The sequence below is a fragment of the Pogoniulus pusillus genome, chromosome 1 (assembly GCF_015220805.1).
Source record: "Pogoniulus pusillus isolate bPogPus1 chromosome 1, bPogPus1.pri, whole genome shotgun sequence".
Lineage (NCBI taxonomy): Eukaryota > Metazoa > Chordata > Aves > Piciformes > Lybiidae > Pogoniulus > Pogoniulus pusillus.
The window spans coordinates 17,837,117-17,863,539 of NC_087264.1; the positions used below are offsets into that span (position 1 = coordinate 17,837,117).

General features: G+C 40.9%; 1 protein-coding gene across 6 annotated transcripts in view; it reads right to left on the bottom strand.

The window, feature by feature from the left end:
• SLC24A4 (solute carrier family 24 member 4) overlaps positions 1–26,423 on the bottom strand; it is a 99,670-nt gene that overhangs the window by 20,554 nt on the left and 52,693 nt on the right. For 5 of the 6 annotated variants that reach the window (XR_010302157.1, XR_010302156.1, XM_064142659.1 and 2 more), the window contains exons 3-12: positions 20,572–20,648; positions 18,800–18,874; positions 15,923–16,007; positions 13,310–13,413; positions 12,548–12,622; positions 11,539–11,564; positions 10,822–10,875; positions 9,732–9,874; positions 4,342–4,511; positions 2,250–2,394 (exon numbers count right to left, since the gene is read on the bottom strand). Coding sequence is in view for 4 of the 6 variants with exons in the window: in XM_064142659.1 (XP_063998729.1) it covers positions 2,250–2,394; positions 4,342–4,511; positions 9,732–9,874; positions 10,822–10,875; positions 11,539–11,564; positions 12,548–12,622; positions 13,310–13,413; positions 15,923–16,007; positions 18,800–18,874; positions 20,572–20,648 (954 nt within the window). In the remaining 2 variants the exon portion in view is untranslated. The remainder of the gene's footprint in view (positions 1–2,249; positions 2,395–4,341; positions 4,512–9,731; positions 9,875–10,821; positions 10,876–11,538; positions 11,565–12,547; positions 12,623–13,309; positions 13,414–15,922; positions 16,008–18,799; positions 18,875–20,571; positions 20,649–26,423) is intronic. The other variant, XM_064142680.1, reaches the window with a different exon arrangement.

Consider the following 26,423-nt stretch of genomic DNA (forward strand, 5'->3'; position numbering starts at 1 on the left):
ATGTATGTGCCTTATTTCTTGCCTGAAAATAAACTATAAGAAAACCAAAGAGGATTCTGGGAAACTATCTGCCAACTACCTTTTCCCTAAAGCCTGTTTCAAACATCAGGTTGTTTTTAGGCTATTGATTGTGCCACAATACTTCAGCAACAAAGCATGATGCTGACTCTCTATATTTTCTCCAAACTTATTAAAGTGGTACTTCTGAAAGGGAAAATAGTTCTTCCTCAGAATATGAGCTGAGTGATGAGAATCCAACCAATAGATAATTTCCAGACAACAGGAGTAACAAAGCCTAAAGATAACGATAAAGACTTTTAACAGTCACTTTACCATTTTTATGCAACTCTGAGTTAATTTTTCACTTCTGATCCATTCCAGTACAGATTGTATCATCAGTGGTTCCACTTTGGCCTGTTATGCCTCCATTATCTTTAAAGACTTTCCCAAAAATGCAGAAAAACTGCATTCAAGAAAGGCCCACAACTCTCTTCTCACTTCAAAGCACTCTGTCTATTGAGAATGTCAAACACTTCAGAAGCTCTACTTCGACTTCTATTTTTTTTTAATTCATAAAGAAGTTGTCTGATTCTTGAATAAATCCAAATGTGGTCTCCAGGTAACACTTGACACACATTAAGATTTCTGTCTTGTCCTGGAATGTAATGCACAATTGCACTGACCTAATTAAAATTCGAATCAAAACTTCTTTAAAAGCTCAAGCCCTACGAGTAGAGGCTGAGGGAGCTGGGATTGTTTAGCCTGGAGAAGAGGAGGCTCAGGGGTGACCTTATTGCTGTCTACAACTACCTGAGGGGTGGTTGTGGCCAGGAGGAGGTTGCTCTCTTCTCTCAGGTGGCCAGCACCAGAACGAGAGGACACAGCCTCAGGCTGCGTCAGGGGAGATTTAGGCTTGAGGTGAGGAGAAAGTTCTTCACTGAGAGAGTCATTGGACACTGGAATGGGCTGCCCAGGGAGGTGGTGGAGTCGCCGTCCCTGGAGCTGTTCAAGGCAGGATTGGACGTGGCACTTGGTGCCATGGTCTAGCCTTGAGTTCTGTGGTAAAGGGTTGGACTTGATGATCTATGAGGTCTCTTCCAACCCTGATGATACTGTGATACTATATCCTGCATCTTTAAGGTAGTCTGGGGAGGTATTTTTGGGGTTTTCGTTGTATATTACTGTTGTTTGTGTGGTTAATACATTCAGCTGCACAAGCATATCAATGCTTTCACCATACAATAATAACAACTTCTCCTCAATTATCAGGAGCCCACCTAATGAGCCTATCTTCAGTGAATCAGTTTCCATTCTTCATTCCCTATGAAAGACATTAACTGTTGACTGCAAGAAGCACATGGTACAGTAACACAAAACCATACAGTTTTATCCAGTCTTCACATAGTATGCTTCAATGTTTGTTCCATCACAAATCTCTCTGCTAAAGTAAGAGCAACTGAAGCAATGGGATCCCTAATAAAAATCATATACAGGATGGAAAATTATTCCTTCTTTTTCACTACATGTGATATTCATTTATGCCAAGTAATACTTGTGTTGAACAGTAACCATATGAGAGATGACTCCTAACTGAATGTCTGTAAGGGGTGATCCAGTCTCTGCTGTCTAACTTCCAAAGCACATTGGTGAAAAAATATCAACCTAAGATGCTAAGGGCACCAATACAATATGGTTGGCTATTTACAGCCCTTCACACCAAAGAGTTAAAACAGTATTACTACACTTCAGCTTTGCCAAAGATAGTAAACACTTTCTCCCCATAAACCCTTCTCCCTATTCATCCAAACCTCACCTGGAGTCCCTAAATCGTGTTGTTATGTTACACATGCCTATACATTTATTACATTATATATGCCTCTAGCCTAGCAATATCCAGCAGGTCATTATTAACTGTGACTTCAAAATGACTAGCAGTGCAGCACTCATCAGGCTGTTCTGACATGACTTTTAACATAAACTTGGTATACTTCCTTCTCTGACAAATGAGCACTCCTACTATTATTGTGCATGATGGCTGGAAAACACTTTCTTAAGATGTGCTTTTAGCCACGCAATCTCCAGTCCAATCTCCAGTCCAGTTTTACTGTTATCAGATTCAGCCTGCAGACAGTCAAACCGATACTTTTCTCCTCTCTTCTCACATACGTTGTCCTCTCTTACAATCCAGCGTTCAGCATTTTAATTGCCTTCCATTCCCTTGCTATAAACACCTGGAAAGTAAGTCTTACCTGGCAGTGAAAAGGGAGAGAGATTGTCTTGTTCAGTTTCCTCCTCTTGATTCACCACAGGGATATTTCCATTTTCAATATTCTGGTGTCTTCCATTCTGAAGTGGTTTGTTTGAGCAACTGGCAGACTGGATCAGCCGCTGACGCTGCACAGTGTCAAAGACAAAACTGCCATAGTTTGGAAAGTATCAACTCAGTAAAATATGGCTTTTGCTGTCTGTCAGTCCCAGTCATGAGAGCTGTGATGTTTCTCCACAAAGCTTTCCTTTGAGACAGCAACAAACAAATCTGCCTGTGGCTACTTGTCTTCACTGGGCCAGTGTTGAATGCACACCTCAAAACTACTGGCAGGAGTCTTTCAACTCATGATGCAGGAAGTTGCCATATCTGTTCTTCCACACTACGCTTTAACAGGTGTGATTACCCTGAAACCTTTACCACTCAACAGTTCCTACTCAAATCAGCAATAGCAGCATAATCTAGCGATAACACTCAAGACATTTCTACACTAACAGAATTGCCTTATGAATGGGTCATTACCTAGGACCTCTCCTACTCAAGTGCTTTCCTATTCCCATTCCTTGAGGTAAAAGTCCTATTTATAATTTCAAAAGCAAGACTAACCCCTGTTGCCCTTGTCCAAGTGTATGCTTCTGCAAAGCTTGTAACTGCCCCTGCAGACACGTATAAGACTGCTACAGTACAAACACCTTGTGTAACAACTACAGGGATAGGTTTAATCATCAGTACATTAAATACACTGGAGAGTGTGACATGTAACACCAATTTCCTGCTTTTTAGGGAAAAAAACACCATGTTTTTAGTTTGTTAAAGTACTGCAGGGTTGATAAATGTTCTGTGTTTCATAATATATTACTGCATCTTCCCAAAAAGTGCTCTGAAATGCCTTAAAAAACAAAGTAACTGCAGGACATATAAAAAATTCTGAAGCTAATATTAATACACTGTAACCAACAATAGAGAAAACTCGTGTCCGAATACTGCACAAAACTTTGGCAGTGAGAAGACGTAAGAAAACAGATCCAAAATGCTCTGGTTTAGAGAATGCTTTTTGCAGATGTTGAACTAGCAAGTCTCAGCATTCTGTGCACATATCCACCAAAAAAAGATTTTAGTTTTCTGATCAATGAACTGCCTTGAAAGCACAACTTCTAGAGTGTCAGCTGTTGCTGTGTACCCTCTCTGATCTTCTGCTCTTGACTGAATGCTGCCAAGCTGGCTTCCTACTAAGCAATTCCCTGATTTACTCTTAAATTAGACTTTTCTTACACATACTAGTGCTGCTTTCTTTGTGGGGCTACTCACAATGCTCAGTGGACACATTGTGTTATGACGTTCCAGTTCTAGGTACCTGCTAAAGCTTGTATTTTCTGAACTACTGAAATTGCTTTATTTGCCAGAGTAAAAATCTCTTATACATGACATCATAGGGAGCAAAGGACAAAATCCTGCCTCGATAGATGCCAAGGTTGGCAGGCCAAAGATTTCACCCCAAGTACATCATAAAAGCCCAGAAAAACATCACTTGGCTGCTCTTGTCACTTAAACTGCACAGTCTCAAATAAGTGGTGACAACGTATACAAAGAACAGTTAACTGAAACTGTGCAGGGCAAATTTCCCCCTGTGCACATATTTTAGTTTGTTTTCATTTTGTGCTGAGGACTGCACTGAGGACTAAAGATACAAGCAAATACCTGATACGATCCAAGATGTGCTGCTAATAGTTTTTACAGATTTTTTGGTTGCCCTGTCAATCACCCTTTCTTAATCTGACCACTTTTGTAATGATCAAAACCAGCTCTTTGCTGCAGATAAAACCCAGATGTGCATGCATACTCTCATACAGATCCTGAAATGTACATTTTTTGACAGGGAGATAAGAGAGTTCCTTCTTTGTGACCCCCCTCCAAATAAGACAGGTCACATCGTCAACTGGTAACCACTCCATCTTCAGATCTGATAGCCCATCCCGAGAACACTGAGGAACTCTGAATTCCAAAATCACTATGAGCATAGGTCTTCTGCAGTCCCCCTGCCTGTCAGTCATTTGCTGTTTCTTTAATCAACCCACCTCATTAATGATGAGCCGGCTTGCCATCCGCATTCTGGTGCGCGGTCCAAACTTATTCGTAATCATAATCCGTAATCCAGCTTCGGGGAACCGGTATTTGGGAGGACTGGAGCAGATGATCTCATCCACCATTACTACACTGTTTTTGCCATACTGCTGCATGCCCTTCACTAGTGATGACAGTGAACAGAGTTAGTTGTGGAACTCAAATTATCATGCTTCCTATCACCCAGATTGATTCTTTTCAGGCTTGGATAGGAGCAATATTCATCTCAATGCTGGAATTTATTATGAACCGCTTTCTGCAGCCTGGCGAATTCATTTGATCCTCAGTTGTGCACTTCATTTATATCACATGGCAAAAAGGGTTTTCGTTCTGTTAAGGTAGCCACCAACTCACTCTCGGATGAGTGGAAGCAGTTTGTATCCAGCCACTCATGCTGTATTACCAGTTTTATTTGCTTATGTTCCACTACGGTTTCGTAAGCGTGCTTTAAACGCACTTGCACTGTGGCAGTGTAGACAGCACTTCTGAAATCTCTAAAGCTATCCCACTGGACCAATGCTGTCCTCATTCCTTTTGGGCATCTTCACTTTACCTTCAGACATATTAACAACATATCTAAGTTGACATGATTTGAAACAGAACAAAAAAGTTGTCACACATGAACACGTATGTAAGGTGTTGTTAATATAAAGGAACTTGTACCAAGGTTAACGCTTTCGTTCTACTATGTTAAGAACACAGTGACACAAAATTATGTTGGTAATCAACACAAGCACAGCTCAAGAACAAATATTCTCACAAATGCTACAGGCTACACATGGCAGGCAGAGCAAGGCTCAGCAGACAGGAGACATACCTATGTGATGTTAGAAAGCAGGGCAGGGAATATGCATATATTAATTATTATATACAATAGTATGTACAGTAAAAAACCCACCAAAATTCTTTGCTGCTTTTTTGGTGCATTGTTAAGCTTGGCTTCATCCCAAACTCCTTTAAGGGTAAGTTACTTACATTAAGAAGAGGCAGAGAATTTAGGAGGTGTAAGTGAAAGATAATTATTAGTGCACGGTTCCAGCCAGGAAGCAAAGGAAAACTAAGAAAACATTAAACTCCAAGAAATTAAAACGGACAAAGAAATCTGTATTTATTTTCCCCTTGTCGTTTTCACAGTTTTGAAATATTTTTATTTTTCAGGAAGAAAAACTGGATCTATGCATGGATGCAAATCACACCATACAATAAAAGCTTTGCTGGCTCAAGCAGCTTCTAACATATCCGATGCTTAAGAAATACCCTTCCATAATTCAACAGAAAAATGTACCGAGCTTATAAATCACTAGCAAACAGCTGCATCTTTTTACCCTTCAGCACTTGAGAGTTTTGCTTTGTTTCACTGAGTTTTCAGTGAGTGCACTGGGGTCACCTGAAGTATCATAGAGATCTTTAGTTTCACAAAGAAGCCCTGCTCAAGAATCCACTCTGTCATCTTGCCTGGCAGCTTAGTATCTCTAAAAGAATATAATCGGTAGCAGTTTTGCATTTGGTAAACATAAAGGAGCAATTATCCTCCCTGTATCCTCACAGCTAAAACACATTAGCCTTGTTCAGTACTGCAGCTGATGATGCAAATAAGGAGCACATCCATTCCAACAACTCTTACAGAGTGTAGCAGCTTTTATGACAAAGAATTTAGAGCCAGATAGGCTTCCTAGGAACTCATCCTCACAGAAGAGGTGTCAAATACAGTAGGTTAACATTTGTGTTAATTAGACAAAGAAATGTTTGACAGCAATCTTGGTAAGACTGAATCTTTCTAACAACATCATCAGATCAACTGCTCTTAAGTGAGTCACTCCAGTGAAATCTCCAAAGTGCTTCTTTATCTTACAGTGTCATGAAAATCATGGCAGCAATGTTATTACTCTGGAACTGTTTTCTTAGAGCACTAAAGGAAACAGTAACCAAACATACTGAGCTTTGATGAAATACCATGGTAAAAGGCTATGCACTAATGTAGAATACATCAAGATAGCATCAGTAACAAAAGGAAGAACAGAGGAAATGTGGGCCCTCTCCAGAAGGAAATGGGGGGGACCTGGTCACACAGGATATGAAGAAGACTTAAGGTGCAAAAGGGAAGGACGGGGATTGGAAGAATATTTGCCCATTGTAAGGTTTGAGACCATCTAATGAACTTGAAGGTGCACAGGCCCATGAGACCTGGCAAGATCCATCCACAGGTCCTGAGGAAACTAGCAGAAGAAGTTGCAAAGCCACTTCCCATCATATCTTAAGTCATGGTGGTCTGGTGAAGTTCCCACTGACTAGGAAAGGGGAAACATAACCCCATTCTCAGAAGGGAGATAAGGAAGACATGGATATGTACAGGCCAATCAGTCTCACCTCCATTCCAGTAAGACACTGGAGCAGATCCTCCTGAAGACTCTGCTAGGGCACATGGAAAACAACAAGGAGGTGGTTGGTGGCAACCAACATAACTTCATCAAGGGCAAATCCTGCTTGACAAATTTGATGTTTTTTTATGATGGGGTCACAGCAACAGTAGATAAGGGAAGAACAACTGACATCATCTTCCTGGGCTTGTGCAAAGCGTTCAACTCTCAGCAAGTTTGCCAACAACACCAAGCTGTATAGTGTTGGTCGACACGCTCAAGGGAAGGAATGCAACCCACGGGGACCTTGACAGGCTGGAGAGGTGGGCTAATGCCAACCTCATAAAGCTCAACAAAGCTCAGGGCAAAATCCTGCACCTGGTTCAGGGCAATCTCAAGCACAAAAACAGGCTGCATGATGAGTGGGGATTGAGAGCAGCCCTGCAGAAAAAGTCTTGAGAGTACTGGTTGATGAGGCACTTGACGTGAGCCAGGAACTTGAGTTTGCAGCTCTAAGAGCCAAACGTATTCTGGGCTGCATTAAAAGATGTGTGGCCAGAAAGTCAACAGAGGTGATTCTCTCCCTCTGCTCTGTTTGTGTTCTGGAGTACTGCATCCAACTCTGGAACCCTCAACACAAGAAGGGTATGAATCACTTGGAAAGGGTCCAGAAGAAGGTCATGAAGCTGATCAGAGAGCTGGAGCACCTCTACTATGAGGACTGGCTGAGGGAGCTGGGCATGTTCAGCACAGAGAGGAGAAGGCTCTAGGAAGATCTTATAGCAGCCTCCCAGTAACTGAAGGGAGCCTATAGGAAACCTGGAGAGGGACTATTTGTAAGGGCATGTGGTGACAGGACAAGGGGTAATAGTTTTGACCTACATCAGGATAGATTTAGATTGGACATTAAGAAGTTGTTCTTTATTACGAGGGTGGTGAGACACTGGAACAAGTTGCTCAGAGAACTTGTAGACACCATCCCTGCAAGCGTTTAAGACCACACTGGAGGAGGCTTTTGTCTACCTGGTCTACTGGGAGGTGTTCCTGCCCATGGCAGGGGGATTGGAGCTAGATGATCTCTAAGGTCCCCTCCAACTCACACAATTCTATGATACCCATAACTAACTGCAGCTGTTTTGACTTACTGCAGCACATTGCTCTTATATTTTCATAACAGCTCTTCAGTCTTACTTCCTATGCCCATAAATACACATCACTTAGCCTCATATGAAACAAACAGGCTCCACTTCAAAACTGCAAAAGTGGTTTTCACAAACTTTTTCACTTCTCCTTTGTGATATTCCTTAGAAATTAAACAACTGAGAATGGCTTTTCCTTTCAACAAACTGCTTAAAGTCCTTGCTTACCACAGGGGACCATCCTGTCAAAAATCAACAAAAAGCATTTTAGGCACTTGGACTGACTCCTGCTCGGGCCCCCAGAAACCCACTTTTTCCAAGAGTTTCTGGTTTCACGCAAGAACTGAACCATGCCACCTGGTGGAAATTTGGGTCAACGTAGTAAAAGCCAAGAGCAGAGTCACATGTTTGTACTTTTATAATAGGTGCATTATTCACAAAGTACAAATATTTTGCCTTTACCTGTGTATGTACAACTCACACTTGAAGTGGAATTTTCCTTATGGCAAAAAGCTCTCCTTTTTGTCTCAGAAACGTGACCAATAGAAGCTTTTATATTGCACAATTTGAAGCTCTTGGAAGCAGTATAACTTAGAAATGTAAAAGAGAGCTGAGCAACACGGGACCCCTCACACGTTTATCTGCACATTGTGCTGCGGACTGGCCCAAAGTAACTGTTCTTTTTGGGGAAATAATCAGACTTTCCTCCTGTGAAACATCAGATTAAAGGTAGACCTACAACTTGGTGAAGCCAAGGAAGGTAGTTTTGCCTGATACTTGCTAACCACTGGCTGGAGGTAAGGCATAAAAGCCAGCTCAGATTCTCTCCCTGCTACTCGCAGTGCTCCTGTTTCTGAGAGCTGCTGGGGAAAGTGCAGTTCAGCTTGTAAAGGAAAGAAGTGCCAATTAACAGCAAGTCTCTGATAAGTCATGGCATATTTTGACTCAACAGGAGTGAGATACAACAAGCAGCCATGTAGTGGTTTTCTATGCTAGCTTTTCAGCATCCATCCACAAAGCGGCTAGGCTAAGATGGTCATTCTCATGCCCCACTGCTTCCTCCAAACCCTATCATCTCCTTAAGCTCTTCACGTCCTCTCTCATTCCTGGTAAATTTCCCTGGGATATTTCCACTAGCTCTCTGAAAATCCAGCTCCAAGCTCCCCACCATGGACAAGGACGTCCCCTACTACACCAGGTTGCCCAAGGTCATTGAACACTTCTAGGAATGGAAATGGACAGGGATAAGACAATGATAAAAACAGGTTTACGAAAAAATACAAAAGTACCCAGGTGTATTTGGTTACCTTCAGTACCAGAGGCTGGGTATCATCATGTGCCCCTTTATGACAAAGGTGCAGCAAACAAAGAACCTGCATTTCTCAATGTTGCATATGTGGTTGACAATGTATGAAGAGTTAACAAGGCATGTGAAAGTCAGTCTTCAGAAATCTCAACTCAACAGACTCCCTCTTGCCCCCCGTGCTGCCCACATCGTTTCCTTCAACACTGAATCTGAGCTTCTAGCTCTGAACTATTTTTTTAAGTGAAGATTAGCTTCTCTGCGGGAAGAAAACAACAAAATTATTTCTTTCAGGATGCAGTAGCTCATCACTGGAGATAAAAATGAAGTAAAATTGCCAATGTGCCAAGCAGCTTGTTTTCAGAACACATAAAAAGATTTTGACTGGGTTTTTTCATCTGGCCATCTGACTGATAAATTGTCAAGTTAACAGAATAAAAATCCCTGCTTATGATTGAATAGCAACACTGTTTTCATCCACATTAAAGAAATAAAAAGGGCATCCTGTGAGTTACTATTCCCAAGTCCTGTCTGCTCAGCCTTACCTTTCCATAGTAATGGAATGGATGGATCATCACAATTAGGGGCAAAACATTTATTACCATCTTCCAGCTCATTATTGGCTGTGTCACCATTTCCAACATTCTTGGTTTTATGGGTGAAGAAATTTTGCATCCTCACATTGTACCTGCAAGAGCAAAGGAAAGGTCTGAAAAGGTCGGACTGTTGCATTTCCTTCTCAGACTTGAAGCACTTCAGAACAACCCATGCAAGCATGCAGTAAAGCCCAGATGTATGTTCTCTGACAACTAACAGGAAGTTAAGAGAAAGGACTATGCAGTTCTTTGGCATCTCTCATGAGCCAGGGCACTCACTATGCAATAGCTTCTTTCCTCCTGCATCAACAGTTAACCTTACTGTTCTTCTCAGGTACTGTGTTCCCTATAGCAGATGTTTGAGTATTTCTGAGATCGTTGACCATAACCCTTCTGAAGAAAGAATGCATCTATTTTAGCACTAGAGGGGGACCTAAAAGGGCTGTCAGAACTCCGTCAAGGCTTGCTGTAGAAAAAAGGGAAGCTCAAGTTCCAAAAATGGGGATTTGTAAGAGGAGGGCACCAAGGGTTAAGTCTAAGCAAAGTGCAGAAGGGTAGATGCACAGACTCCTGTATTAAGTCAAACCTCAGACTGTCCTGGCAGTGACACTATAGGAGAAGGATGTCAGTATGCAATCTGGTATAAAATGGTTTAAAAATCATTATATGCTTAGAGGTCTGTCTAAAGTTCCTTGACCTTGTCCTTCAGAGGTTACAAAATGTGTAACAGCTGATGTGTCCCCACAATCCAAAGTACCCAGTGGAATTTTTCTGTATTTTTGTATAAATGACATTTTCTCTCAACTTCTTATGCAAGTTGCTTAACCTCAGTGCACTATGAAAAGGAGGCATGAAAATATTTGCTGTTGACCAAGTATAAATCTAGAGCAAAACTAATTAATCACAAAAAAAGAAAGCATCTTACACAGAAACATGATTGACTGCAGTGTCCTCAGCAGGAAGGCCAAGGACAAAACTACACCACAAGAATCATGGTCTATTAACACCTAAAGGACATATGGAGGAGAAAAACACTTACTTCATGATAAGTATGTAGAATGAATACATAATGATGAGTATAAGGCTTTCCCACCTCAAAGAGACCAAAAAAAAATTGTTAAGAGGTCAAACAGCTGTATGCTTTACAAGTTTTATATAGGAATGTGCATTAAACCTCTAATACAAGTCAAATCTGTGTACGTTGGATTCACATCATTTAAGATGAGATGGCATCTCAGCAGAATGGGAGGGAGCAGACTCTCAAGGTCCAACAAACATGTAAATAAAATGTAATGCATATTCTAGAAAGGTGCACAGACTGAAACCATAGCTGCTCTCTGAGATTCGTAACGCCAAGGCCTTTAGTCATTTCACTGCTGAAGTACAGGTCAGATACTCTGACAAGTCTCTCTGAGAAGATGCTTATGAACTTCCACTAGGATGCCACTTGAGACACCAAAACCCTAATAACGTTAACAGCCAGAATCAGAGCTAGAGAACTTTGGTTACCCTTTCTATACATGAGTCCCCAGGCCTTATAAATCGCCTATTCAACTCCATTTGTGTTTCCAGGTTCTTAAGTTTTCCTTTAGTTTTTTCCTGATCACCATAAAAATGTAAAAAAGGATTTTCTCAGGTGTCAAGTCAAGCTCATACTCACAGCATGTATGAATGAAAGCTAATTACACTGCAAATCTATTTACTGATCAGTCTCATGGCAAATATGGGACTGCAGAGAATAATTTACATGACTTACCATTCTATTTTCTCATCATATATGAACTAGAAGAAAAAGGAAACACATAATTTGACCATTTCTCTAATCTATTGTGAAAGACAGATGAATTTATTTAATATGAGTCATCCCTAGCCTGAAGCTACTTGAGTTTTAACACTTTCTAACCAGAACTTGCACTGCATGGATTGTACCCCTCAAAAAGCACAAATTTTGTGAATGCAGCTTGGAACCCTCCTAGTGATCATTACAAATACTATTTAGTAAAGCAGTGCAAGCACGTGAAAGACAGATTCACGTAGCCAAACACTGTGCTACGTAAATGACTGCAAAGCCAAGTATTCTGACGAGGCTTAACTCTGTGTACTCTTAACATCTACAACAGTTTTAGCAGAACAGACAGCACTCTGTTCTTAGGATTAGTGGTTACACACATTTTACTCCACCCTATGTAACCCCAGCAACTCAATGGGCAGCAAGACATTACAAGACAAACCAAGTGGATTCTTCCCCCTCCTCACCACCACACACGGTGAGTGAGTACATTCAGGAACTACCGCACTGCTCTGGTCAAGCAGAGCGGTATCTTATCTGTACTGTACTTACAAACTTTTACCTGCTATATGTGAAATAAAATTACTGTGCAGAAGCAAGCAACAGCCACCTCCCCTGTTTAAAACAGCAGTACAGCTCAAAATTTTTCATCTGCACAACAAGCAGTCTCCTAGGCTAGCAGAGAGTGGTAACTGCGTTGTACAGCTTTAGCCCCCTAGCCTGCAAGGTAGGTACAAAATAAACGGCTATCAGTGCACATGATGGACACACATTCTGTGGGGCTCTACGATGTTTTCATATTTGGACCATATTGTGGAGTCAATCCCTCACTTCCAGATGTAACTAGAACTGGCTAGGAAAATAACTTTACCAGTGTACATTGATGGTTAGCAGGCTGGTCTTCCAAAAATTCAAGTAATAAAACTAATTGGTAAGAGAACCACGAAACACAGTAAGTGATAAGATAGCTACTTACAACAATAAGTACAATCACAGATATTGTATAGTACACAGAGTCCCGAAACACTGCCCACTGGGTGAGACAAACCACCTGAAAAATATCAGACCTTCAGCCAGTTACAAGACAAAACAAAGGCAATCACTTAGGTGCATGAATAGAATTACTTTTAGCAGCCATTCTGGAACCAGTCATGATTTCATGCTAACAGAAAGGCATACTAATCTTTTAGACAATGAATCTATAACCACCATCATACAGAAACTTCCACTAATGAATTAGATTTCTTACTAATGGTATTTTAATTGGCCAAACATTCGATTCTAAAGTACAATTCATTCTACTGTAGCAAATGATTGATTCCCACCCACTTCGTTATATTTGTAGATATATCAGAGTTAATGCCTGAAAAAAATGATACACATCTACTGAGCAGATGAAGCAAATCTAAATGCCAGTGTCCCAGTTCCTTTGATCATCAGCAGCACCAGGAAAGATTAGCAGATGCCACAATCAGTTGACCGTGAAGACAGTATTACACACAAAGAGGAACCAATGTCCTCTATATGATACACGTTCAGAGTGCTTGAAGCTACAGTCGAGCTTGCTGGAAACATTTGCTATTTGTAAAGCATTTGCAAATTCTTTCCAACATTTTTCACAATGACAGCTCATTTTCAGTTTTGAATAATGTTCTTTTTTATTCATCACTTAATGCATACTCATGGAAACCCCTAACCTGTAAGCAGTTGAACTCCATAAAGATAGAATCTTACTAACCTGTCCTGCAAATATTCCACAGACACCAACAATGCAGAGGATGTTGAAAACTGCTGAACCAACAATGGTTCCTACTCCTACATCTCCATGAGTGATAAACACACCTGCAGAGGGAGTAATACAATCATTATTACCTCTGTGATTTCATTTAGTTCACAGGCAATTACTTAAACATGCTCTACCTAGGAAGAAGATGATTTTTGAAAGTTGAACCGAAGTATGTTTCATAATAAATGCTCACTTCTCTGTAAAACATTGTGTGCTTTTAGTCTGACTAGCAGCTCCATTTTGGCTTAACATCTCCATGACTCTATTTTTATTAAAAGCAAATATTAACTGCTTAGTTCAGCTGTAAGTCCTGTATTTCAATTTGGTTGGTAGCAGTGTAGTAATGCATTCAAACAAGTATAAAGCATCTTCAGTCACATGAGAAGCGTGGAATTTATTTCAAACAGCAGAAGGCAAAGAAGCCTTTCTCCTAGATGATAAGTATTTTGCCTTTTGCTAAAGAAGCCTTAAAGGCTTACACTGGTTGATTTTCAATAAGTTGGATGTGGGGTTATACTGTATTCTTTTAGACTATTTCCCTAGAAGTTTGCAAAAATGTCAGCTGGGGTAGCAGTAGAAAGCCTGCTAAGGCTTCAATAAAGGCAGATTCATCAAATTTAAGGCCCCGTGCTGCTAAGAAAGCCACCCCTTAGTTGACACTACTGAAACCTGGTGACTGGAATGCAGCTATCAGTGCTACAGGCAGTTCAGAGGGGAAGGAAAGGTTGCCTCCCAGATCAAGAAACGAATCTGTTGTTTAGAGCTGTCCTTGAAGCACACTCACAGGCAGTTTGAGAGCTTACAGGTAATATTTAAGAGACTGAGGCAACAACGGGAACTTTGTTAGTAGGCTACCTTGAATAAGCAGCCTGCAGTAGACATCAACCAGAAAGACGTCTTCAACTACAAGAAGCTCTGGGCTCACAAACCCTTCTCCTGCTGAGGGACTTAATCATCCTGACATGCTGGAAACTAACATGGTAATCTGGAGGCAAATACAAGAGACTCTTGGAATGCACTGATAACTTCATCTACATTAACAGACAGCCCTACCAAAGCAGATGCAACACCAGAAGCAAGCTTGGGCTGCAGCAATGCACTGGTGGAGTTTGAGATCCTGAAGTATACGGGTCGGGTGAAGAGTGAAATCAGGGCACTGAACTTTAGGAATGCAAAATTCCAGCTGTTCAGTATTAGTTAGTAAGATTCTCATGGAAACTGCCCGCAGGGACAAGGGAGCAGAACAGCTGGCAGATCTTTAAGGCCACTTTTCATAGGGCGAGAGTCCTCTTGATTCTCTGATACTAGAAATCAGATAAGAAAGGCAAAGGGACCAGCATGGCTGAGTTAAGACCCACTGGTCAAACTAAAGGACAAGAAGGAAATGAAGAGACAGTGGAAGCAGGAACAGGTATCCTGGGAAGAGTGTAGGGACACTGCCCAGTTGTGTAAGGATGGGATCAGGAAGGCCAAGATACGTCTGCAGTTGAACAGGACGAGGCTTGCAAAGAATAACAGGAAGGGCTTCTGTAGATATGTCTGTCAGAAAAAGAAGGCCAAAGAAAGTGCACATGATCTCCCCCACCCCAACAAGCAAGACTGATAGGCCGGTAACAGCAGGCAAACAGAAGGCTGAGATACACAACAACTCTTTTGCCTCAGTCTGCACCACCAACCTCTCTTTGCCACACCTCTTGAGTGAATGGACCTCGAGGCAGTCCATGATCACTTGAAGGATCTCAACATACATAAGCCAATGGGAACTGTCAAGACACATCCCAGCTATTTTAGGGAATCAGCTGATGGAGTTGTTGAGCCACTCTCATGATGTTTGGAAAGTCACATCAGTCAGCCGAAGGCCCTGGGGAAAGGCTGTGATTCCACTCATTTTTAAAAGGGGTAGAAAGGATGGCCCTGGCAATCTGATTCAGTGGAGGATGTCCCTGCTCCTTGAAGGGGGGTTGGACTTGATGACCTTTGAAGGCCCTTCTAACATTGTGTGATTACAGGTTTCCATGAAACTTGCTCCTTTCCCCCCTTCTTTCAGTGTAATCCTGTGTCCTTTCTTCTCTTAATAGGTATTGCTTTTGCCATTTAGACATCCTCTTTATACCAGTAATCCTTAGTATTTCAGAGATTAGTTCAAATAATTCTGTGATGTACACCACGTTCTTCTGCTTTTAACAGATCTGACTTATCTATACATTAATTTGCTCTTCTCCCATGTTCCTTGTTCTCCTACTTCCTCGCTAAAATTAAATTTCCTTTATTTGAAGAAAGAAACCAAAGAAGCAAATATCTTTAATTCTCTCTCAGAGGACTGCAATAAATCTCTTCTTAACTTCCTATGTTCACAATCAGCCATTCCTCTATGTTTTGAGAGGAAATTCAGAGTTTCTTGAGGTATTTTGAGTAGTTAATTATACCATGAACCACAGACTAGCTGACAGCTCCAATTGCTGATTATAAATTGACAGAATGGCAGTACTTTTGGATACCTCTGTTTAATCAGCTGCTGATTTTTTAACAGCAGATCTCATAAAAGCTACCATTTGAGCTCCATACCTATAACAGATGCAAAAAGTTCCGGAGTGGAGCTGCCTGCTGCCATGAATGTAGCTCCAGCGACGTCTTCACTCAAATGTAATTTCTGGAAGAAAACCATTGGCAACTTCAACACTGGTCTTGCATTTACATTGCACTGTTCTACAGCAGCAAAGATAGCAGCTCCTCATTCTCTGGCCATAGTACTATTAAAAGGGTGAACAATCACTATGATACAAAATTAGACACTGCATTTTGAAAAGGCAAATGTACCACAGGCAGGTAAAATGTTTATATCCTAACTCAGCAAGGTGTCAGACAAAATTGCCTGCCTACATGTAACTCAGTAGTCAACTGTGGTTTACACACAGCTGATTAAAGCACCTCTGCAAATTCAGAAAGATGGTAAACAGCTCAAATTAGTTTTATTAATTTACTTCTAGAACTCTAAACAGAGTAATTAAAAAAATGAAGGTCAATTATTTGGGCATCTAACATTTGACAATTACAATCCAGAAAAGAAAACAATCTCTGTTTGGAAAAAAAAAAATAAAATCTTTCAAACAGCAGGCATGATTCTGGCTTCACTTTACAACTGTATTAATCAAAAGTAAGTTTGCTGCCAGAAAAACATTACTTCAGTTAGACAAGAAGTGGCCTATGTGCTGTAAACAGACCTATCTTTACGGCCACGTCCCTTGAACTCTAACAGGATATAGACAAGTACTTATTCTCAGACCAGCAGAAATACACTAAGCTCTACAAGTGAGCTGCAACGATTTAATGCTGTCTGAAGATCTTTTTCTTGAACTATAAAAGGGTTTAAGATGGGTTTTTTCCCATGGGTTTGGGAGTTTCTAGATTCATCTTTAGTACCGTATTTTTCTTCCAAGGATAGAAAAGTAATTACTGACAAAATGACCACTACAGAAGCCTGTATTTTTCAGGCTTTGTGCAACATTTTGAGTTGATGAACATGGCACCCTACAGTACCTGACAAAACAGAAATCCTTACTGTACCATTTAATCTACTAGCAGCACAATGCTGCAGAAACTCAAACATAACTGTGCTGTCTCAGTTCAGCAGAACATGAGACAAGAGGCAAAGACTTTATGAAGGATCAGTGACAACTTAATTGGTACGACCTAACTGGTACAATTAAAGATGGTGTATAAGGTGCATGCTGAAATCAGAACATCCCTATTGAGTATTTTACTATCTTTGGCTGCCTCCCTTATTCTTTCATTTGTTCTTCTATCATAAGTATATAGCTCTGAGCAACACTAATAAGAATTTAATCACAGAATCACAGAATTAACCAGGTTGGAAAAGGCTTCTAGGATCGTCCAGTCCAACCTGTCACCTAACCCTTCTAATTAACTAAACCATGGCACTAAGTGCCTCATTCAGCCTCCTCTTAAACACCTCCAGGGTTGGTGACTCCACCACCTCCCCAGGCATCCCATTCCAATGGGCAATCACTCTTCCCATGAAGAATTTCTTGCTAACATCCAGCTTAAACCTGCCCTGGAGCAGTTTGAGACTGTCCTCTTGTTCTGTCACTGGGTGCCTGGGAGAAGAGAACAACCCCCACCTGGCTACAACCTCCTTTCAGGTAGTTGTAGACAGCAATAAGGTCTTCCCTGCGCCTCCTCTTCTCCAGGCTGAACAACCCCAGCTCCCAGAGCTGCCCCATGTCGGGTTTGTGCTCCAGCCCCCTCATCTATATCCATAGGCAAATAGACTTTTTAACTAGCTATGGAAGTGTTTCAGAAAGTGGTCACGCATTTGTGTTCAGTTCTGGGCCCCCCAGTTTAAAAGGGACGTTGAGATGCTTGAGCGTGTCCAGAGAAGGGCGATGTGGCTGGTGAGAGGCCTTGAGCACAAGCCCTATGAGGAGAGGCTGAGGGAGCTGGGATTGTTTAGCCTGGAGAAGAGGAGGCTCAGGGGTGACCTTATTGCTGTCTACAACTACCTGAGGGGTGGTTGGGGCCAGGAGGAGGTTGCTCTCTTCTCTCAGGTGGCCAGCACCAGAACAAGAGGACACAGCCTCAGGCTGCACCAGGGGAAATTTAGGCTGGAGGTGAGGAGAAAGTTCTTCACTGAGAGAGTCATTGGACACTGGAATGGGCTGCCCGGGGAGGTGGTGGAGTCGCCGTCCCTGGGGCTGTTCAAGGCAAGGTTGGACGTGGCACTTGGTGCCATGGTCTAGCCTTGAGCTCTGTGGTAAAGGGTTGGACTTGATGATCTGTGAGGTCTCTTCCAACCCTGATGATACTGTGATACTGTGTGATACTGTGATATTTTTGTTAAAAAGCAAAGCAAATGACCTTTTCATTTTGCCCTCAAAATCTGGCTTTGTATTTTGTCTTCATTTTACCCTATCTAACACAGTACTTACGAGCCAAGAATAAAACCTACCCTGTCCCAACCAACTCAGTAAGAATCCTACACATAATTTTGCCAAGTCTTCTCAAGAATTACATAAAGGAATTACACTTACTTATTTTTCACAAGTAAAATGTGTATTCCTGTACCATATCAAACCAAGGTATGCACTTGTTTCCTGCATTCTCACTTCACTTCACACCAGGGGCACATATGCTTGCTTTCTTCTTGCTGATACTGTGGTAGATGTGCGATAACATTTGCATAGCCAACACATTAATCTGCCTGTGCACCATCTCTTTTCACAAGTGACTTCTCAAAACTAAGAGTACAGTAATAAACTAAACTTAGCCAGGTGTCATACTCATCCTAGCTACATGCTTAAGGTATATTTGACCAAGGTCAGAAAGTTGACAGGAAGAAACTCGAAACATTATGGCACAAAATGTTTAATTCTAGAATAGTCTGAAAAAACATTTCTGAAAGAAGAATATAAATCTTTGACATACCTCACAAATTTTCTCTAAGGATGGAACAAAGAAGTCATCACATACTATAGCCAAAGCATAGAACATATAAAGAGCCTGTAAAAAAATAAAGTCAGCAAATACTTCAGATTTTTCCCTGTGTGTGAAACAGAAAATAAGGCAATGCTATACTAATTCAGACTAGCAGAACTATTTACCTTCATTATTTTATTCCTTTCCAATTAAAAAAAAACCCTCTACTGACCAATTAATGGCATAAAAACAGATTCTTGAATGTAAGATAAAGTTTAAAATAAAAATGTTTGCCAGGCCCTAGAAAACGAAAGGTACCACAGTCTGACAGGACAAGGCATCACAAATGACTTTATATAAAAGAAAGTAATGACTTAGGCTTGCAAAGTTACATAAGCATCACCTATATTTTAAATTAATGACTGGATCAAATGAAGTAGTAACACCATGCTGATTTACAATACTCAAAAAGTAATCACATCTGGAAATAAGTAGACCCTGACCATGGACCACTGCTCCAAACCTCTGAGGAATTATCCTGTTTCCCCATATACATCCGATTGTCCCACTGTCATATTGTGATGGTTTGAGTATTCCCTGCCCCCTCACACTTTAGAAATCACCCAGACTAGACTCAGCTGGCTCTGGAAATATGAATGAAGCTTATATTTACAGCTGACACAATATACAAGCAGATATTTACAGTATATACAGCTATAGACAGAAATATACAAGGCAAAAAGGTAATACAGAAACACAACTCCCCTCCCAGAAACCTGAGTCCCCAGGAGGGGCTCTCAACCACCTCTTCACCTTCCCCCTACCCCTCTCAACCTTACCCCAGTCCCGAGGAAGAACAGAGGTTTGGCCAGAGGTTAGGAAGCAAAGTGGATTACCCCAAAACGGAGGGTGAGGTTAGAGAGATGCAGCTCAGCCAGCAGCCCCAGCGAGAGTGATTATCTAATGTTTTTATTTCTTGTTCCTACACATCTCAGTAAGGCTGTGAGTGAAGTAGACACCACCACTGCTTTCTTTTCACAGCCTGTAATCTAGTTCTTCTCACCAAAACATCCTAGCCTGCTTCAAACTAGCACGCTTATGTTGCTTTACATGCTGCCCTTATGCAATGGGCCTAATCCTGCTATCCTGATGTTGTCCATCAAACAACTCCTTTTAACTTCAGTTTCCCTGAGCTGCAAATTAAAAACTGGAGCCAGCAGGCCTCACTTGTTTGGTTTGAGGCTTTTCCAACAATGAAATATAAAACTCCACAAGACATTTTCTGTATTAGTTCAGGGTTGCCTTCTCTTCAATTAAAATTCCATCTTTTGCATACAGGCACAATAAGAAATTGAGAACACCAAGAATCTTTCACATCATGGCTGATGTCATCAAAAGAATTCCAAATCCTGTTTACACAAGATAAAACAAACACGAACAAGTACAAGTCTTGCAGTTAGGATTTTATATCCAAGAGGATGAATCCACAGGCATGGCAAATTCAGACTTGCATCATTTTCTTAAATCACAGAATTATTTAGGTTGGAAATGACCCTTAAGATCAAGTTGAACCATTAATCTAGCACTACAAAGTTCACCAACAAAGCACATCTCTAAGATATTGAGCATTTGTACCTATATAGTCAGACTAGAAATACAAAAATCAAGTATTAGAAACATGCTGATGTATACAGAGATCTGTTTATTAGGGCCAGTAAAATGATGAACATCTCAGAAGACAAAAGGAAAACAAAAGTGAAGCACAATAGATGAAAACTTACAGCAATGATATGAAGCAGAATTCCTCCTTGCTGGCGTTCTTTATTTGTAAATATATCTTCAGGAAATTCATTAATGGCTGAAATAGAAATATACATTAATATTATTATTACAGCACCTATAAACCAAAAGAATGAAAAATAGTAAAAAATAAATGCATCTGCAGATAAAAATATATGACCAAACATGACTGTTGGGGACACAGTCTCAAGTTGTGCCGGGGTAGGTATAGGCTGGATGTTAGGAGGAAGTTCTTCACAGAGAGAGTGATTTGCCACTGGAATGGGCTGCCCAGGGAGGTGGTGGAGTCACCGTCCCTGGAGGTCTTCAAGAAAGGACTGGATGAGGCACTTAGTGCCATGGTCTAGTTGACTGGCTAGGGCTGGGTGCTAGGTTGGACTGGATGATCTTGGAGGTCTCTTCCAACCTGGTTGATTCTATGATTCTATGACTGTATCTTCCAATTGTGTTACAGCTTCACACCTCAGAATCTCTGCTCCATAGAAAAACCAGAACTGACACTTAAGTGTTATTAGTTATCATTACTTACTAACTTCCACATTCTCAATGCCTTATTTTGACCATCTCGATACACTTCCAGACTGACTGGCACAGGCACACAAAAAAATAATCCTCAAAACAAGTATTTCTGGTTTCTAGAGTGCCTTCCCTGAAAAATTACACAATGGTTGTAACCACAATGGTTCTTAACCACAAAATTTATAGGGCAACAGAGTCTTGCAAACCGTTTCACAAAGATTAAAGTGATTTCAAGTATTTCTCCAGGCAGTTGACTACCTGAATCTGGCAAAAGGAGTGAAACAGCAATGATAGGCAGATGATGGGAATGAGCAAAGATATGAGTTTTGGAATTAATTCATGGTGACAGTGAAGTTAAAGTGTCTATGCTCTAAACAAAAGCAACAGCATGGGAAAAAGAGTTCCAAAAGGTGGAGACAAAGACAACCAAGTCAAATGTCTGAAAAAGTACCTAAGATTAAAAGTAACCAGGTGGACAAGATAGGCAGGGACAGACACCTACAAGTGCCTCAGACAGGAGCCTGGGAAACTTAAATGGGAAAATATTTTCAGTCACTGGAATCCAAATGCACTAAAATCATTACATTATTATTCAGAATCTGAGCTTCCATTCTGCAAGGAGCTGTAGATGTTGGTTGAGAAGACAAGCTCTATAAGTTTCTAAGTGATTTACCATAATATACCAAAACTTAGGGAAGGAAACAGAATATCTCATCACCTTTTCCCATATTTAACTCTGCCAGTTTAAAGAAATGCCTAAGAAACCAATAAATTGTAGTTTTTGCTGTTACAATTTCAATAGTATTTTTCTCAATATAATCCTGCAAGCAATACCTATGAATATAGAAACCAAAACTTCATGGTTCATGTTTTTAGCTACTGAACTTGAAGCACTCTAAACCAGTCCTATTTTCAGGAAATGTTGCACTGTAACTCCTTGAAGATTATTTTGAGCATCTTAAATTTAAGGTACCTGTAATCATCAAACAGACTGGAAAACCTTAGCTGCAGTGAGAGTAAAATCTAATTTCAAAGACCAATGACCTATCTCCTCAATCTTGGAGTTTTCCACAAACACAAAAATGCCTCCCCTCATCTGTATTGCACACACCTACTTATGTTGCATAGCTCTATTTTGTAATATGTTGCACATGTCTACCTTCACAAAGACTTGAACAATGTCCTCAGGCAAAGTTGAAGATCTCATAGCTCCTTTTTTTCCCCTTATTGTCCACTACTAAACACTTTTTGTTTGTTTGTTTTAATTAGCACATTGGCAGCAGGCAGTGCTTAAAACCTTATATAGTAATGATTATACCTTCCTTTCAAAAGTCAGTTGCCATTTAATGAAATCTCTCTATCTCCTCTAACCTCGTATCGGAATGTCACTATAATTTTGCTTAATACTAACCATCATGGAAATATCTGGCATAAAAGTTCATCAGCAATGACTGCCTGCAACTCCCTTACTGACTTCCATTAGACTTTTCAATAAGGCCTGTTCTGCCTGCTGTATTCTGAATGGAACTGATATCAGCACTTTCCCCATTCAGACAACATAAGCTAAGTCTATACCAAACTGTAATTTCCTACTCCTTCCAAGTTTTCCTGGAACGTGTCCAGAGAAGGGCAACAAAGCTGGTGAAAGGTCTGGAACACAAACCCTATGAGGAGAGGCTGAGGGAGCTGGGCTTGTTTAGCCTAGAGAAGAGGAAGCTCAGGGGTGACCATATTGCTGGCTACAACTACGTGAAGGGACATTGTAGCCAGGTGGGGGATGGCCTCTTCTCCCAGGCAACCACCAATAGAACAAGGGGACACAGTCTCAAGTTGTGCCAGGGGAGGTCTAGGCTGGATGTTAGGAGGAAATTGCTGCCAGAGAGAGTGATTGGCATTGGAATGGGTTGCCCAGGGAGGTGGTGGAGGCACCGTCCCTGGAGATCTTCAAGAAGAGACTGGATGAGGCACTTGGTGCCATGGTCTAGTTGACTGGCTAGGGCTGGGTGCTAGGTTGGACTGGATGATCTTGGAGGTCTCTTCCAACCTGGTTGATTCTATGATTCTAAGAAAGCTATAGCAGATATATAGAAATGCATCAGCACAACATCACAAACCTTAATCATTCACTGAATTGCTGAATACCACTCAAACTTATGGAGAGTACTTCAGTGTCTGAAGACCACTGTAACACCAGTGCTTAGCACGAATAGCTTCACAAAAGGGTTGCTAGAGAGCTCCATAATCCTCAAAGGCTGTCATCTGCACTATCAAGGGATTTGTGACCTTATGAAACAGTCTGAAGAAATAGCATTGATATACAAGCTCAAACAACACTGGAAATGAAAGACATTTGCCTACTGAGACAAATAAATTCAAGTACTTCAAAATATGTAAACATCTTCCTTTCTGTTTTGTTTTCATGGCTTTTACACTGAAAGGAGGAAAAGGAAATATGCATACAGTGGTAGAAACTTGGTTGCACTGTAGTTTTGAGACACTGCATATTTAAAACTGACTTTCTTTTACTGGAAGACAGTGCAGGATAATCCACAAACTACTGGCCAAGATACAGCAATCTGCTATGCTTTTATCTACAGATAAACCTTTTAATATGCCAGCAGAACCTTACACACATGCAATAGTCAAGCAGGTTCCCTGCAGGAATATACTGCTATATATAGTAGAACACAGTAATATCATTCCCCTGTGTAGCAGTCAGGAAGGAATACCTTTCTAGAGCTCTACTGAACCTTTCGTCAGCTACACCAGCTGCCAAAAGCAAAATTTCTCAGAAGTTATTCCCTACCACACAAAATAAAATATGGCAAAAAATTAATTAGCACTCAAAGCATATGTTTTAAAATAAATTCTGCCCATGAACAATTACTATTAGCTAAAATGATTAATCAACTACAATCATTAAGGAGCTGCCACCTTTGGGAGAAGAGAGCTACAGATGCTGGCATCTTATACAAGATGCTTGTTCTTGCATTACCAGCTAGAATATCATGCCTGCATGGATGTATTCAGGGCATGTATACTATTTTTCTTACTATATCCCCCATTTGCTCTCTGTCCCCTCCACTAGAGCTGTGGCTGCAAGGATACACATACTCCAGCAGCACACAAGGACAGCAGAAAACAGAGCTCCAGTCTCAATTTCTAACAGTGTTACCCTAAACATGAGGTACATCCTTCCACAATCTTGTGCAAAGATTTACAGCTCCCATCACAGGTGCCTGGCCAGGAACACCATGTCCCTTATTGTAAAGCGATTTTGTCCCTAGAAGAACAGATATGCCATCTGGACAGCTATTATCTATGTGATAATCTCCTTCAGTTTGACTGTAAAACATTTCACAGCGTAACAATAAAAACTGTTTTGCTATCACAAACTGAAGTTTCAAGAAGCATCAACAAGAGTAATTATTTTTTCTAATGCAAGTTAACTTATTCAAGGTTAATACTTAAACAAGAAATCAGAAGACCAGTATATACCAAAGGTAGGAGCTACAAGATACAAGCCTAGGCATCTGATCAGCAAGCTACGGCAAAGCAGCTTCATTACAAAACATCTTGCTTAATATATAGCCTGGTGATACCCTCTTTGTAGTATCTTGCAGCCAGTATCTGCTTGCCTCACAGAGGTAATTTTAAATCAAGTAATATGAACACAGTTCTCCTAAAGATAACACAGAGACATTACAAAACCTTTAAAAGTCAGGGAAATAAAGCCAGGCCCTGAAACTCACTAAGTAAGGTTTATTTCTTAACGAAGCAGCCACCAGTCAGTAAGTTCCAAGACAGTCTGGAGTTCTTTAGCATAAGCATTTGCTGTCTTTATGGCTTTATTGCCCATAATACCATTGGCTTTGTAGAATTGTAATCTATAAATTTTGAATACATTATCTACATGCACTGTCCTTTATTTAATAGTTATATCACAGTTATAATACTTCAAATGAAGGATTGTTTTCCTTACCTATTGCTGCGATAACCTGCTTGCTCAGCTCAGGAAAAGATTCATTCCCTTGGCTCCTATCTTAGGCCTGGGAATCCAGATCATACAAGGCAGGGGGCAGCAGTATTCCCTAATCTGTGTGAGATGATGAAGGGGGCATGACATGGAGTCTGAGAGAGCACAGTCTGCCCATTGGTATAATCTCATGTGTGCACACACCAGAGCACTACTCTGATTCACACTAAGTTATCTGGCAGCCCAAATGGGAGCTACACCTCCTCTGCTTCTACTGAAAAGAGAACAGATGGGAAAAAGATAGGAAACGACAAGCAGTACATCTAACAGGGGTAACCTTTGCCAGAAAAAGGAGGGGAACACACCCCAATCATCTTCAAATCAACCAGAAATACAGAAATATTTATCCTGCTGGTACTATTGCAAAACCCATGGCTCCTGCAGCTCATCTTACAAAGCATAGTTCCGTTGAGGAGAAAAGGAAGGTACCAAGAAAGTTAAGTCTATAATGAAACTGTCATTCTTCAGCTTGTTCCTTCTCTTGTCTTTAAGTGAGTGGGGAAACAAAAGCAGCTCATGCAGCCATGACTTGGAGGACACAGCACCACCTTTTTCTCTGAGTCATGGAAACAAAAAAAATCCTCGATTATGCCATGAGAGAACAGATGATTCACCTCTGATAAAAAGCTCTGTCTGAGCTGTCTGTGGCTAAAGAGCTACACAAGGCAAGCAAACAGCACATCTCAGAATAGAATACAATAGCAGCTGCAGTTCAAGCTGTCTGCATAAGGCAGGGATCTGCTACGCAGCAGCTGAGGTAACCCAGGCATGCCAGTGACACCTGGCCAGACTTTGGCTGTTCCATTAGCACATTGTTACCATATGCCTTGTCCATACTCTGACAGGTAGCCTGACAACCAAGTTGAGTTTCCAGATGTCCTAATCCTGATAAAACATCTCAGTGACCACGTGGATCTGTGGTTTTATAACCCGCCTCGACATGTGATTTCTTCATACTATCAGCAGTTGATTTACTCAAAGAAGCAACAAACGTGGGAACTCTTAATACCTGCTGAGCATTCAAGCCTGTTACAACTCTGGAATTTCTCTTCATAAAGAGAAGGAAGCTGTAGCCGCTTGAAAGGACACACAAGATCGGCTCCACTCTGTCTCTGCAAGAAGGTGTTTAGTCAAATGAAACACACACAAATACTTTTTTAATGCCTGCATCTTGCTCCTCTGCGTCTTCAGCATATGTTTAAATCTACAGTCTGCAATTCCTACACCTTTGCCCTGATATTCAAGGGATTTTTATAATTAGACTCACTCAGAGCAGAG